The sequence below is a fragment of the Bufo gargarizans genome, chromosome 6 (assembly GCF_014858855.1).
Source record: "Bufo gargarizans isolate SCDJY-AF-19 chromosome 6, ASM1485885v1, whole genome shotgun sequence".
Lineage (NCBI taxonomy): Eukaryota > Metazoa > Chordata > Amphibia > Anura > Bufonidae > Bufo > Bufo gargarizans.
Genome location: NC_058085.1, coordinates 251,331,465 through 251,345,623, shown reverse-complemented (window position 1 = coordinate 251,345,623; position 14,159 = coordinate 251,331,465). Strand labels below are relative to the sequence as shown.

Genomic DNA, 14,159 nt, shown 5'->3' with positions numbered 1-14,159 from the left:
AAGAGGGGCACACTTGTGTAGAAATTGTCCACATAAAGATGGGACCCCTTGCCAAATAAGGGTGACACTAAGTCCCAGACTGTCTTCCCACTGCTCGCCAGGTAGTCACGGCAACCGACCGGCTCCAGGGTCTGATCTTTACCCTCATAGATCCGAAATGTGTGGGTATAGCCTGTGGCCCTTTCACAGAGCTTATACAATTTGACCCCATACCAGGCGCGCTTGCTTGGGATGTATTGTTTGAAGCCAAGGTGCCCGGTAAAATGTATAAGGGACTCGTCTACGCAGATGTTTTGCTCAGGGGTATACAAATCTGCAAATTTGTTGTTGAAGTGGTCTATGAGTGGCCGAATTTTTTGGAGCCGTTCAAAAGCTGGCTGGCCTCTGGGATGGGAGGTGGTGTTGTCGCTAAAGTGCAGGAGACGCAGGATGGCCTCAAATCGTGCCCTGGACATGGCAGCAGAGAACATGGGCATGTGATGAATTGGGTTTGTGGACCAATATGACTGCAATTCATGCTTTTTGGTTAGATCCATGTTGAGGAGAAGGCCCAGAAAAAAATTTAATTCGGAAACTTGGACGGGTTTCCGGAAAGGCTGGGCATAATAGCGGCTATAAATTGAGTGGCATACCGATTTGTTTCTGCCACGACTATGTCCAAGAGCTCCCCAGTCAAGAACAGCTCAAAAAATCCCAGTACCGAACTGATCTGAGCTATCTCAACCTGAACTCCAGACTGGGTGGTGAAAGGGGGAACTAATGGTGTGGCTGAAGTTGGGGACTGCCAATCAAGGTTTGCCAGCACCTCAGAGACTCTAGGAGCTCTACGGGCCTGTTTGTGCGGTGGCTGCGACGGGGTAACTATTGTACGTGCCATCGTACCAGCTTCAACTGCCCTTCTGGTGCTCACCACTTCACCATGTTGTACGGCAGTGCTGGTACTAGGCCCAGGGTGGGCTGCGCTGCTGGTGTATGCCTCACCACGTAATCCGACAGCGCCAGCCCCACTCTGCTGCCCTTGAAGCGGATCCTGCGCAACCTGTGGTGTAGCAACACTGGGCTTGGTACGCGTCGTGGTATCAGGGACCTCAACCTTCTCGTCCGAACTTTGGGTCAGACTGCCACTGCTTTCTACAAGTTCATATTCTGACCCGCTGGATTCGTCAGATAAGGGTTCCCGTTCCTCATCCGACTGAGTCAGAAGCCTGTAGGCCTCTTCAGAAGAATACCCCTTGTTTGACATTTGGACTACTAAATTTAGGGGGTATTCTCTGAGACTACCCAAGAAAAAAAGCAAGCCTGTCTTACAAATGGGAGGCTAGCGAAGTACCGGAAGCCGCTGCGATTGATAAAAAATATCAAAACAGATTTTTTTTTTATCGCCGCAGCGCTTGTGAAGTGATTGTGCACTGATAAAAAAAATTATAATTTTTTTGTCACTGCGGCGGGGCGGGCGTGGGTGAATGCACGTGTGGACGACCGATCGTTTTGGGTGGAGGGCGAACTAAGGTGACACTAATACTATTATAGATCTGACTGTGATCAGTTTTGATCACTTTCAGATACTATAAAAGTACAAATGCTGATTAGCGATAGCAAATCAGTGACTGCGGTGCGGTGGGCTGGGCGCTAAACGATCGCTAACTACCTAACCAAGGGGCCTAAACTATCCTAAAACCTAACAGTCAATACCAATGAAAAAAAATAAGTGACAGTTTACACTGATCACTTTTTTCCCTTTCACTAGGTGATTGACAGGGGCGATCAAGGGGTGATCAAGGGGTTAATTGGGGTGATGGGGTGATCTGGGGCTATGTGTGGTGTTTGGTGTGTACTCACTGTGATGTCTGTTCCTCTGCTGGAACCAACCGACGAAAAGGACCAGCAGAGGAGCAGAGAAGCCATTTAACACCTTATATTTATAAATATAAAGTGTTAACTGGCTTCTGATTTTTTTTTAGAAAATTATCAGCCTGCCAGCGATGATCATTGGCTGGCATACTCATGATGAAATACTCCTCTAACTTTTGCCGGCCCGCGTCTCGCGAGATGACGCATAGATGCGTGACTCTGCCTGAGAGAGCCGCCTCCGGAACGCGATCCTGCTTTGGCGGTCCAGAGGCGGTTAATGGCTAAAGCTCCTTTCACACTAGCGTTTTTGCTGGATCCTGCAGATAACGGAACGGAATGCATTTTGGAGCATTCTGTTCTGTTCATTAACGTTTTGATCCCATTCATTGTCAAGCTTTTTTTTTCTGGTATTGAGACTCTATGACGGATCTCAATACCGGAAAACATTAACGCTAGTGTGAAAGTAGTCTAACTGAAAAGATGATGACAAGATTGCAAGCTTTTGAATTTACTCAGCTCTCTTCCACAGGTATGTTTTAACATTGTATCTGAAGATTCATGTATCCATGATCTTCTGTAGATTTCTGGCTTCATTTATGCCAGAAAACTGGGGTAAATGAAGATAAATTTCCCACCCTTGCCACGCCCCCTTTCAGAAATGTGGCGAGGACAGCATAAAAACAGTACTTGTGACTTTTTTCTGATGTTGCATTTAAAAATCTTCATTAATTCACATAAATTACTGTATGAAAATACAAAGCCTAACTCTGCTTCATGCCTCATTTTGATACAGTAATTTATGCGAATAAATAAAGTGACACATGATAGAAGTGAGACGAAGTAAGTCTAACAATATTTCCTCAGACTTTGGAAAGACCTCCGCGGAGGCTATACATTTTACAGTAGGACAGAGCCAATATTCTTAACGTAGTTTTTAAAAGAATCGGGTTGGGATACATCAATCTGAAACCGATTTTCTCAACCCTAACTAAAAGGTATCAACCACTAAGGAATCTCATTTTTATATCTTACACACTAGTAGTTTCTGAATTGAAGATATTGTAGTGCAGCAAAAATGTCTGAACTTTCTCCAAAAGTGTTGAGATAATCGACTTGGCACCATTACAACATGAAGTGTGAATGGGAGAACCCCTGCATTAGAAGGCTTTGTTGCTTGTGTTATTTTTGCCTCATGTTGATGTTTCCTTTCTGTTTGTTAAGTGTATTATCTTTCCAAAAGTATCTTAGTCGAAGGGAGAGGTCTTTTTCTTGATGTTATTATATTTCTTCTGACTTCATCTGCAGTAATTGAGTTTTGCAAATTGAAACATTTTAATGGTCCATTGAGGATTTCAAGAAGAAACCCTTTTACATTGGCTTGAGAAATGAGGCCATATTACTTAAAGATCAGATAAGAGCCATATGGAGAAACATTTACGGCAAGCAAGCATACCAGAATCATCACTTATATGGGATGTCACAGAAGGCATTCCTGGTCGAATAAATACTTGAGATTACAAAGGAGGATAGTTTTACAATCCTACTATCTGAGGTTGGATATAATCATTAAAGCTAAAAGGATCTTTGGGGGTTAAAGTTTTAATAATTTATGAGGGATTGCTGGGAGAGTTATCTTCTGCATTTAGTAAAAGTGCTAAAGAACCAAACACTCATCTTGGCAGAAAACAGCAAAGGCTGGAGGAAGAAGACCTGTCAGAAATTAGTTTTGTGCCAAAAAGACCTCAACTTGAGAATTTTCTAAAAACATGGGCTTTTTCACTGACTTCTTTACCTATGAAACAACCAAGTCCGTGGTGGTTAAAAGCTGGACAATAGGAGTCATCAACAGGGCAGTACAGCTTCTCATTATAACCTATTTTGTGTGGTGAGTAGATCTGGTCATTCTTTTTTTGTACGTTACTGGAGAAATGGAAAAGGTTGTCTTTGGTATTCTAAGATTTGGGAGAAATAGATTTTAATGTATTATCAATTTAATGTCTGTCTCTCTGACTTTTTTTAAGCCAGGACATAAGGTAATTTATATTTTGCACATGCAGATGTTTGAATTTCTAAGTTTTTGTTGTAACGAAAAAACAGGAAGCAATAATGCTAAGGATAGTGGAAAGCTTGGGTTTTGCAGAGGTAATTTAACAAAGTATTGTAGTTCTTCAGGGGTTATATCCGTAAGACTTTGGCAATAAATACAACATTTTTACAGAACACTATGAATATATAAGGCCTCGGAGCTGTGTGATGGGACAGATAGTATTTACAATGGTACAGTGGCTCCACTTTCAACTTGATGGAAAAAAAAGGACTAATCTAAGTCTTACTGTGTTTCAGACATAAGAAGCTCTCTATAAGCATATCCCTATAAAGTGTGTATAGTTTAGAGCACTTAAAGGTCAACCCAATGTCCGTCAATGCCCCTGTTGTGTCCTTTTCTATCTATATGTTTCCTTTTCATCAGAGATCTGAGAATTAGAAAAAGTAATCACGATGGTGCAGATAAAACAGACTAGCAGTGGCTAAGGGAACTGTGCGAGGTGCTCCTCACGGTTTAGGAAGGGGAAAGCAGGGACATTCAAGGGACAGGTTCCTGTTGGGTTCACCATTTTTCGGGCAAGTGCTCTAAACCACCATATGGACTTTATAGGGATATGTTCAAGGGATCTGTAGGAAAAGCTTATGTCTGAAACATGGTAGGACTTACATTATTGCCAGTTTTTATACAGAAGACATTGGAGCCACTGTACCTTTTGTCAATACTATAAGTAAGTGATATTATTTTGTCAATTAAAATAGTTCATATAAGTGTAAACAAAATAGGCTTGATGAGCTCTTATATACCTTCACCTGAATATTTATGTACCTTGCACACTAAGTGTCTTAGGCACTATGGACCTGTAGGCAGTCTGCGTGCAGCTATATGGTGCTCTGTACATTATTATGGTGACATATTCTCTTGTGGTGCTATACTCCCTGTGGTGCTATACATAGCATGTCACTCTTCTATTTAAGATTTACATTAATCAGAAAGAAAAATCCTGTAATAAATAGCATTACAGAGGTGTAGGGATCCCAAAGTTGGTCTATGGGTACTGTATTATGGTGCTGTATATCTGTGAGGTTTTACTGAACCTCAATATGGTCATAGGTATAAGTAATAACTACTTAGTTGTATTTATAGCATGCTTGAATGGTTAATATGAAAAAGAGGGAATCCTCTGCAGTTAAAGCTGAGTAAATTGAATTGCTGTCATTCCATCAGTCCAATGGGATTGGCTCCACAATAAGTCATTGTGAACACAGATATGAGATTTCAGGTAGACATGCTCTAGGTAACTCGATGGTTGCACAAAGCAAAGGGTGATTGCGTAGGTTTCTACATTCTAGTGTCAGGCTGATAGTGTATATATTTAAAAGGCGTATTGTCCCAGGAGATCCCGAGAATACAGCCTTAGGGCTAATGCACACGAATGTATTTTCTTTCCATGTCCGCTCCGTTTTTTTCGTGGACTGTATGTTGAGCCATTCATTTCAATGGGTCCGCCATAAAAATTAAAGTTACTTCGTGTGCATTCCGTTTCCATGTGTCCGTATTTCCGTTCCACCAAAAAAATAGAACATGTCCTATTATTGTCCACATTACGGACAAGGATAGTACTGTTCTATTAGGGGCCAGCTGTTCCGTTCCACAAAATATGGAATGCACACAGACATCATCTGACAGCTATCTCTTATGCACACATACACACAATACTATCAATCACTAATAGCCCCTCCCTCCTGTACCAATGATGTTCACAGAAGGCAGAAATGTAAAAATTACTGGTTTTGCTGAATCTTTTCTCACAAACCTATACATCAATCTGCTCAGCTTCTCCTACTGTATAGCAAGATGCTTTCAGATTGCATTACATTTTGTGATGACAGGTCCTCTTTAAGCAAGTTGAAGATGAAATGATCTCCAAAAGGCATAAATTTGAAGATAATACATTTGCTTTGGATTTTAGCAAAAACAGTTTTTTTTATTTAATTTTCATCTTTTACATTTTCAAAATAACAAAAAAGGAAAAGGGCTTGAAGCTAAAGTTTGGGCTTCTGCATGGTTAGTACCCAGTAGCACCACCTGGCAAGTATCACAGCTTGTAAACACTTTTTGTAGCCAGCTAAGAGTCTTTCAATTCTTGTTTGAGGTGTTTTCATCCATTCTTCTTTACAAAAGTCTTCCAGTTCTGTGAGATTTTATCTTGCATGCACTGCTCTTTTGAGGTTAATCCACAGATTTTTAATGATGTTCAGATCAGGGGACTGTGAGGGCCATGGCAAAACCTTCAGCTTGCACCTTTTGAGGTAGTCTATTGTGGATCTTGAGATGTGTTTAGGATCATTATTAGGGTTGAACGAACCCGAACTGTAAAGTTTGGGTTCGTACCGAACTTTAGAGTTTTTTGTACCGATGTTCGGCGATTTAATGGCGCTTGTTGAAAGGCTGCCGGGCAGCCAATCAACAAGCATTTAACTAGTGTGCCCTTAGAAGCTATCACAGCCATGCCTACTAATGGCATGGTTGTGATTGGCTAAGTGCAGCATGTGACCCAGCCTCTATATAAGCTGGAGTCACGTAGCGACGCACGTCACTCTGCTCTTACTAGTTGTAGGGAAAGGATGCTGCTGCTGTGAGGGAGAGATTAGGAAAGACTCTGATATCTGCACTTGGTGTGAAGTCAGCGATCTACATCATTTTTAGTTTTGGGGGTGCAATTCAACATTTTTGTACCCTGCCCTGAGCCCAGTGAGACTGAAAAAAAAGTTTTAATCGGTCTGTTAGTTAGGTGGGCGTCGGCGGCCATTTTGTGCAACAGCAGTGCACCAGCACTGCATATGTGCCAGGGACAATCATTTAATCCTGTTCTTGAAGTTCAGTGGCCGACATATACCCATTTTTAAAGTGCACCTGCACTGCATATGTGCCAGGGGAAGGGGAAATAATACCGTCTGTGAGTTCAGGGACCCAGGGGGTGACATATCCCCATTTGTTTCTGCAAAGTATCCCTGTGCTGCATTTCTGAGAGTGAAATATAATCAGTTAAATCCATCTGTTCCGTTGTGGGGTGACATATTTACATTGTTTGTTGTAAAGTACCTCTGAGGCCTGCACTGCATATGTGACAGGCAGGCACACAAATTCAGCAAATCCATCTGTTCCATTGTAGGGGTGACATATCCACCATTTTTTATGTTAAAAACCCCTGTGCTTTATTTGTGAGAGTGAAATATAATCTCAGTTAAATCCATCTGTTTCATTTAGGGTTAAAAAAACCCCACCTTTTTTGGGGGCAATAAAGTACCATTTTGCCCTGTGCTGTATTTCTGACAGTCCAATAAAACCGCCAAATACTGCAGTTACATTTTTGTTGCTATAAAGTACATTTGTACGCTGTGTTCCTGTCAGTCAAATAAAACCATTAAACACTGCTGTTTCCTTTTTGGGCTTCAAATTCCCATTTTTGGGTGTAAAGTACCTCTGAGGTCTGCACATGTGACAGGCAGGCACATAAATTCAGCAAATCCATCTGTTTGCGTGTGGGGTGACATTTCCACGGTTATCAGGCCAGTCATTCACAAGTGGCTCGGATGGTGGGTTCCTGCACCAACATAGGCCAGGTACACCCCTGACACAGAAAGATAATTTATCTGTATGTTCAATCTGTGGCTGACCTTCCTACAGCAATTTTTTTGTGGGCGAAATGCAACATGTAAAATAAATATTAATAATTTAATACTTAATCTGTCTGTTAGTTCGGTGGGCGGCAATTTTTTTTTTTTTTGTGAAGTGCACCTGCATATGTGCCGGGGACAATAATATAGTTAATCCGTCTCTGAGTTCAGGGGTTGACATATTTGCATATTTGGCTGTGATATACCCCTGCTCTACATAGCGGACAGGGAAATAAATTTCACAAATTCGTCTGTTACATTGTTGGGTGTTATTCACCAATTTTTGGCTGTGATATACCCCTGCTCTACATAGCGGAAAGGGAAATAAATTTCACTAATTCATCTGTTACATTGTTGGGCGACATTCACAAATTTTTGGCTGTGATATACCCCTGCTCTACAGAGCGGACAGGGAAATAAATTTCACATATTCGTCAGTTACTTTGTTGGGTGACATTCATACATTTTGGGCTGTGATATACCCCTGCTCTACATAGCGGAAAGGGAAATACATTTCACTAATTCATCTGATACATTGTTGGGCGACATTCACAAATTTTTGGCTGTGATATACCCCTGCTCTACATAGCAGACAGGGAAATAAATTTCACAAATGTGTCTGTTACATTGTTGGATGACAAATTCGTATTTTTTGCGCTAGAAAGTACACTTGTGGCCTACGCTGCATTTATGACAGTCCAATAAAACCATTAAATACTGATGTTACATTGTTGGTTGAAGAAATAACACTTTTTGTGCTAGATACTACATTTGCAGCCTGCGCTGCATTTCTGGCAGTCAAATAAAACCAGTAAATACTGCTGTTACATTGCTGTTTGACAAATTAATATTTTTTTTGACAGTGACGTATATGTAGTAACTTTAACTGTCACGCTGTGACCTCAAGAAATTTTTTCTTTTTATGACACCTGCACTGCCTTACTGTCAGTGAACTTAATTGTTGACTATTGGCGGTTACATTGTTCGCCTGACATAAACCATCTGTTAGTTTCGTGGGTGAACGCAAAGAATGAGGAGAGCGTCAATTAAGGGTCGTGGTGTTGCTGGTGTTGGTGGAGCTCCTTTTGCAGGTAGAGGACGTGGTCGATCTGTGCCAGCTACAAGCACAAGTGAAACACCTTCCTCGGGTCCGAGTTAGGCTACAGAACCTTCAGCCTTCTTTGGTAGGCCCAAATGCGGCTCTACGAATGTTGAGGCCAGAACAAGTACAGGCGATAGTAGATTGGGTGTCTGACAGTGCCTCCAGTTCCTTCACATTGTCTCCCACCCAGTCCCCTGCTGAAAGCTCAGAGTTGGCACCTACAGCCCATGGCCATCTGTCTTTCATCTCACCCCCTTGCAAATCAGACAAGCAGTCTGAGCCCCAAGTCATGCAGCAGTCTCTTATGCTTTTTGATTACTCTGCTAGCAGGGTTTCCCAGGGCCATCCACATAGCCCTGCCCAAGAAGTGGAAGAGATTGAGTGCACCGATGCCCAACCACTTATTTTTCAGGATGAGGACATGGGAGGACCACCGCAGCACGTCTCTGATAATGATGAAACACAGATGCCAAATGCTGAGGATTTCTCCCCCTCCATGTCACATCACCCCCTGCTTTTTACATGTCCCCCATGTCACATTTCAACCACCTCCATGTCACATTTCAACTCCCTCCATGTCACATTACCCCCCCCCCCCACCTGGTCACATCACCCCCCCCCCCCCCCCTTCATGGCACATTTCCCCCTCTATTAATGTTGTGTAAAAATAAACATTATGCTCCTCACCTGGGCCTGTTACCGTCTGCAGCAGCTCCCCTTCTCCTCTGTGTGGTCCTGGTATCTTCTCTCTGTGCTCCCGACAAGACTTTGAGGACCTTTCCCACCTAGACCGCCACATCCACCGCCTCCTCAACCTCCTACTCCATATGGACCTCATCCTCCTAGATAAAGATTATTTTAAATTTTTACGTATTTTATGTTATTTTAAGCAATTTCCCTATCCACATTTGTTTGCAGAGCATGTGCCATGGTCTTAACCACATTTTGCTTTTGCACAAATATTGAATTGTACCAACACGTGATTAGTGATGAGCGATCGGCATAGGCAATATTCGTTTTCGCGATATTTAGTGTATTTTTTGCATAATATTTGCAATAAATTCACAAATTCTTGAATTCGTGAACTCCAGTCATTATTTTCGCGATTGCACTAATGATGTGCATATTTTTTGCTCAATACGTGCAACTTCACATTTTAGCAGGTCTGACTACATATTACTGATTGGTGCACTAAGTATTGTTGTGAACTTCTGACATCACAGCACTATGTCTGTAGCATTTATGTATGGACAGCAGAGAAACAGTAATTACTATCACACTACCTAACACTCTGCACTGGAACCTATCAGCTACACTATATCAGAGCTGCAAAAAAACAGCATAAAATGGCTGCTGGGAGGGGGAGGTTCTTATATAGTAAAGGGATAGGCAACTTTCCTATTGGTTGCTAGGGATGTTGTTAAGCTCTGACAAAGGTATTGCAGCCTTCTCATTTGCCCACAAGCAAGATGGGAGGTTACTGATGAAAAAAAAATCTATAATATTTGCGATTACGAATATATAGCACTATATTTGAAATTTTTCGCGAATTCTCGAAGTGCCGATATTCGCGCAAAATATTTGCGATTAGAATATTCGCGATCAACACTACATGTGATTAAAATTGTGAGATATTGAACTTAAATTCACAAGTATATTTCCCCATCCCTCTAATTGGATACTTGGGCAATCAACTCCCCAAGCCCTTTGTCCTGGTGATTGTATTTTAGTAAATAGTGCCTTAATCCCTTAAGGACCGGGCCATTTTTATTTACGGTTGCATACCATGTAGTGGGAAGCAGAAAAAGAAATCCAAATTGGTTAGAATTGGGAAAAAAACTCAATTCTGATAAAGGTTTTTATATTTTTTTTTATTACACTATACACTATGCAGTAAAATTGACCTGTTATCTTCATTCTCCAGGTCAGTACGGTTACAAAGATACCACAGTTGTATAATTTTTCTTGCGTTTTAATCCAATTTTTTTTTTAACCTTTGAGGAAAAAAAGAATGTTTATAACCATATTCTGACCTCTATATCTTTTTTGTAGTTATGTGTACGGGGCTGTCTAAGGGCAAATTTTTTGTGGGACTATCTGTTCTTTTCAGTGATACCAATTTGAAGTGTGTGCAACTTTTTGATCACTTTTATAAAAAATTATAAACTGGCAATAACGGGAATCAGATTGCCCATTGCTTTTATTGATGGCTATATAGCCATTATTGAAGATTGCAGGATAAAACTTACCAGGAAAGATTAAAAGACCTTAACATGTATAGCTTGGAAGAAAGAAGAGACAGAGGGGATATGATGGAAACTTTTAAATACATAAAGGGAATCAACAAGGTAAAAGAGGAGAGAATATTGAAAATCTGCTATAAGAGGAGATCGTTTTAAATTAGAGGGGCAAAGGTTTAAAAGTAATATCAGGAAGTATTACTTTACTGAGAGAGTAGTGGATGCATGGAATAGCCTTCCTGCAGAAGTGGTAGCTGCAAATACAGTGAAGGAGTTTAAGCATGCATGGGATAGGCATAAGGCTATCCTTCATATAAGATAGGACCAGGGGCTATCCATAGTATTCAGTATATTGGGCAGACTAGATGGGCCAAATGGTTCTTATCTGCCGACACATTCTATGACTTGTGGCCTGTATTGTTATATTTATCTAATAGGCTCTGAAGCCTGCTTGAGGCTTCAGCCTATTAGCACAATGTAACAGGTTCCCTGATCTTAGTCGGGGAATGCTGTTACTGGACCGAAAGTGCACAACTTGCGCTTCTGGACTGATCAGATGGCATGGTCACATTTCCTTATCGCAACTGAAAATATCTAAACCACGACAATTTATCCAAAGTCTCCCTTTGTGCTAACTCCGAAAAAACGACCGTATCTCTCTATTCTTCACCACCTGTGTAACATATAGGATGCTATTGTTTTGCCAAAACTGATCGACAGCTATTCCATCTAAAGCCTGTAGATGGAGATTATACCAAATAGGAGTACATTGAAGCGATCCTTTTATCCCCAGCCATGATCTAATAGTGTCCCAAGACTTGGATAACAACTTTTTACCCTCTCTATACTTCTGTTCCACATTAATCAATTGCCCGGATTCTAGTAAAGTAAATATATTGTTATACGAGGATCTCCTCACCAGAGTCGTACACAATGCACTTTTCTCCCTTTCACAATATAACCATAACTGTCCAACTATAAAATAGCCCTTGAAGTATGGAAGATTCAATCCACCCTGCTCCAGCGACTTATATAAATATTCCAATGTGAGCCTTACCCTCTTTCTTCCCCATAGCAAGTCACTAATAACTCTCTCCAGAAGTTTAAATCCTGTTTTCAACTTCAGCTTGGTGTTATGTTTTCTTCCAGAATTTGATAGAATCTCATTGAATCAATTCTTCCCTCTACCTGTGAAATGTTCACCGTTCCATTGGCTGCAACACAACCCCAAAGCATGATTGATCTACCCCCATGCCTAATGATTGGAGCGGTGTTCTTTTCTTGAAATTCTGTGTTCCTTTTTCTCCAAACATACCTTTCCTCATTGTGGCCAAAGAGTTCTATTTTAACCTCACAGGTTGAAAGGACTTGTTTCCAAAATGCATCACGCTTGTTCAAACGTTCTTTTGCAGACCTCTGATGCTGAATTCTGTGTTGAGGATGCAGGAGATGTTTTTTTCTGATGACTCTTCCGTGTAGGCCATATTTGTGCAGGTGTCGATGAACAGTAGAACTATGTACTACAACTCCAGATTCTGCTGAATCTTCCTGAATGCCTTTTACAGTCAAGAGAAGGTTCTGATTTGCCATTCTATCAATCAAACACTGATGTTTTTCTTAGTCTTACATACCTTGTCTTGACCTCTCACTGTTTTTGTTAACTGCCATTTCTTAGGCTACTTTCACATCTGCGCTTTTCTTTTCTGGTATTGAGATCATATCCGATCTTAATACTGGAGTAAAAAGCTTCAGTTTTTTCAAAGCTTCCATTTTGTCCCCATTCATTGTCAATAGGGACAAAACTGACCTGAACAGAATGCACCATAAGGCATTCCATTCCGTTTGGTTGTGTTCCTATGTTGAACAGAAAAATGCTGCAAGCGTTTTTGAGTGCGTCATGGGATGCGGAGCAAGATGGATCTGGCATGAAACACACTGTAAGTCAATGGTGCTGGGTTTGTTTTCTCGGACACAAAAGAAAACCAGCACCCCTTGACTTGGCTGTTTTAGAGATAATACAATCGTATCCGTTCATAAAGGATGCAGCCGGTTGTATTATCCTAATGGAAGCGTTTATGCTGATCCATAACACATTCAGTAAAAATGCAGATCTGAAAATAGCCTTCGTTACATTTCAAACTAAGGAAATGACAACCTGAAACTACCTGAAAAAGCATAAGCTGAAGGTTTTACCATGGCCTTCATAATCCCCTGATCTGAGCATCATTGAAAATCTGTTGGTAGACCTCAAACGACAACCCAGGAATCTCACATAACTGGAAGACTTTTGCAAGAAAGAATGGATAAAAATCCATCAAACAAGAATTGTCTACAAAAAGTGATTACAAGCTGTGATACTTGCTAAAGGTGGTGCTACTAGGTACTAACAATGCCGGGTGCCCACAATTATTCTTTGAGCCCTTTTCCTTTTTTGTTATTTTGAAAATGTAAAAGATGAAAATAAATTTTTTTTTTTGCTTAAAATACAAAGGGAATGTGTCATCTTTAACTTTATACCTTTTGGAGATCATTTAATCTTCAACTTGCTAAACTGTTCACAGTAACAGTTATTTTGACTAGGGGTGCTCAAACTTTTGCATGCTACTGTACATCTAATGATTTCTCCTCTGATTTTCTCTTTCCTTATCTTCTCCATTCGAACCAATCTACCATGATGACTTCTTTCAGTCATGCCTCGTTTTTGCAGAGTTTGCCACACAGACATCTTAGTTTCCTACATTTACATCATCCTCCCCATCTTCTCAATATCCTATCTGCTACCCCCAATACTGTGCCCACTGTACTCCCAATACTATACTGCAGAAATAGTTCCCCTGAAAATAAATGTGCCCAGCAAATAGTGCCCTTGACAGTAATAGTGTTGTAAACAGTGTCCCCCAAAATTATTGTGCTAAGCTAATAATTTGCCAGGGTGCCCCCCCCCCCAGTAATAGTGCTCCCAAAAGTCCTACTAATAGTAATAATTCTCTCAGAATTTAGTAGTATTAATGCCCCTATAGTGCCCCCTATATCAATAATGTCTCCCACTTTGTCCAAGAAGTAATAATGCCCCCTAGTAGTACTAAAGTTCACCATAATGCCCCCAGTAGTAATTATTCACCCTATAGTTCACCCATTAGAAGTAGAGACCACCATATTCCCCAATAGTTCTAAAGCCCCCATAGTGCCCCCCAGTAGTAAATATTCCCCTTTATAGTGCCCCCAGTAGTACTAATGCCCCC

General features: G+C 40.9%; 1 protein-coding gene across 1 annotated transcript in view; it reads left to right on the top strand.

The window, feature by feature from the left end:
* Nucleotides 1-3,617: 3,617 nt before the first annotated feature.
* The window catches only part of P2RX3 (purinergic receptor P2X 3), an 87,602-nt gene continuing 77,060 nt past the window's right edge, over nucleotides 3,618-14,159 (top strand). Inside the window, 1 exon segment of the mRNA XM_044299620.1 lies at nucleotides 3,618-3,736. Within this exon segment, the coding sequence (XP_044155555.1) occupies nucleotides 3,618-3,736 (119 nt within the window).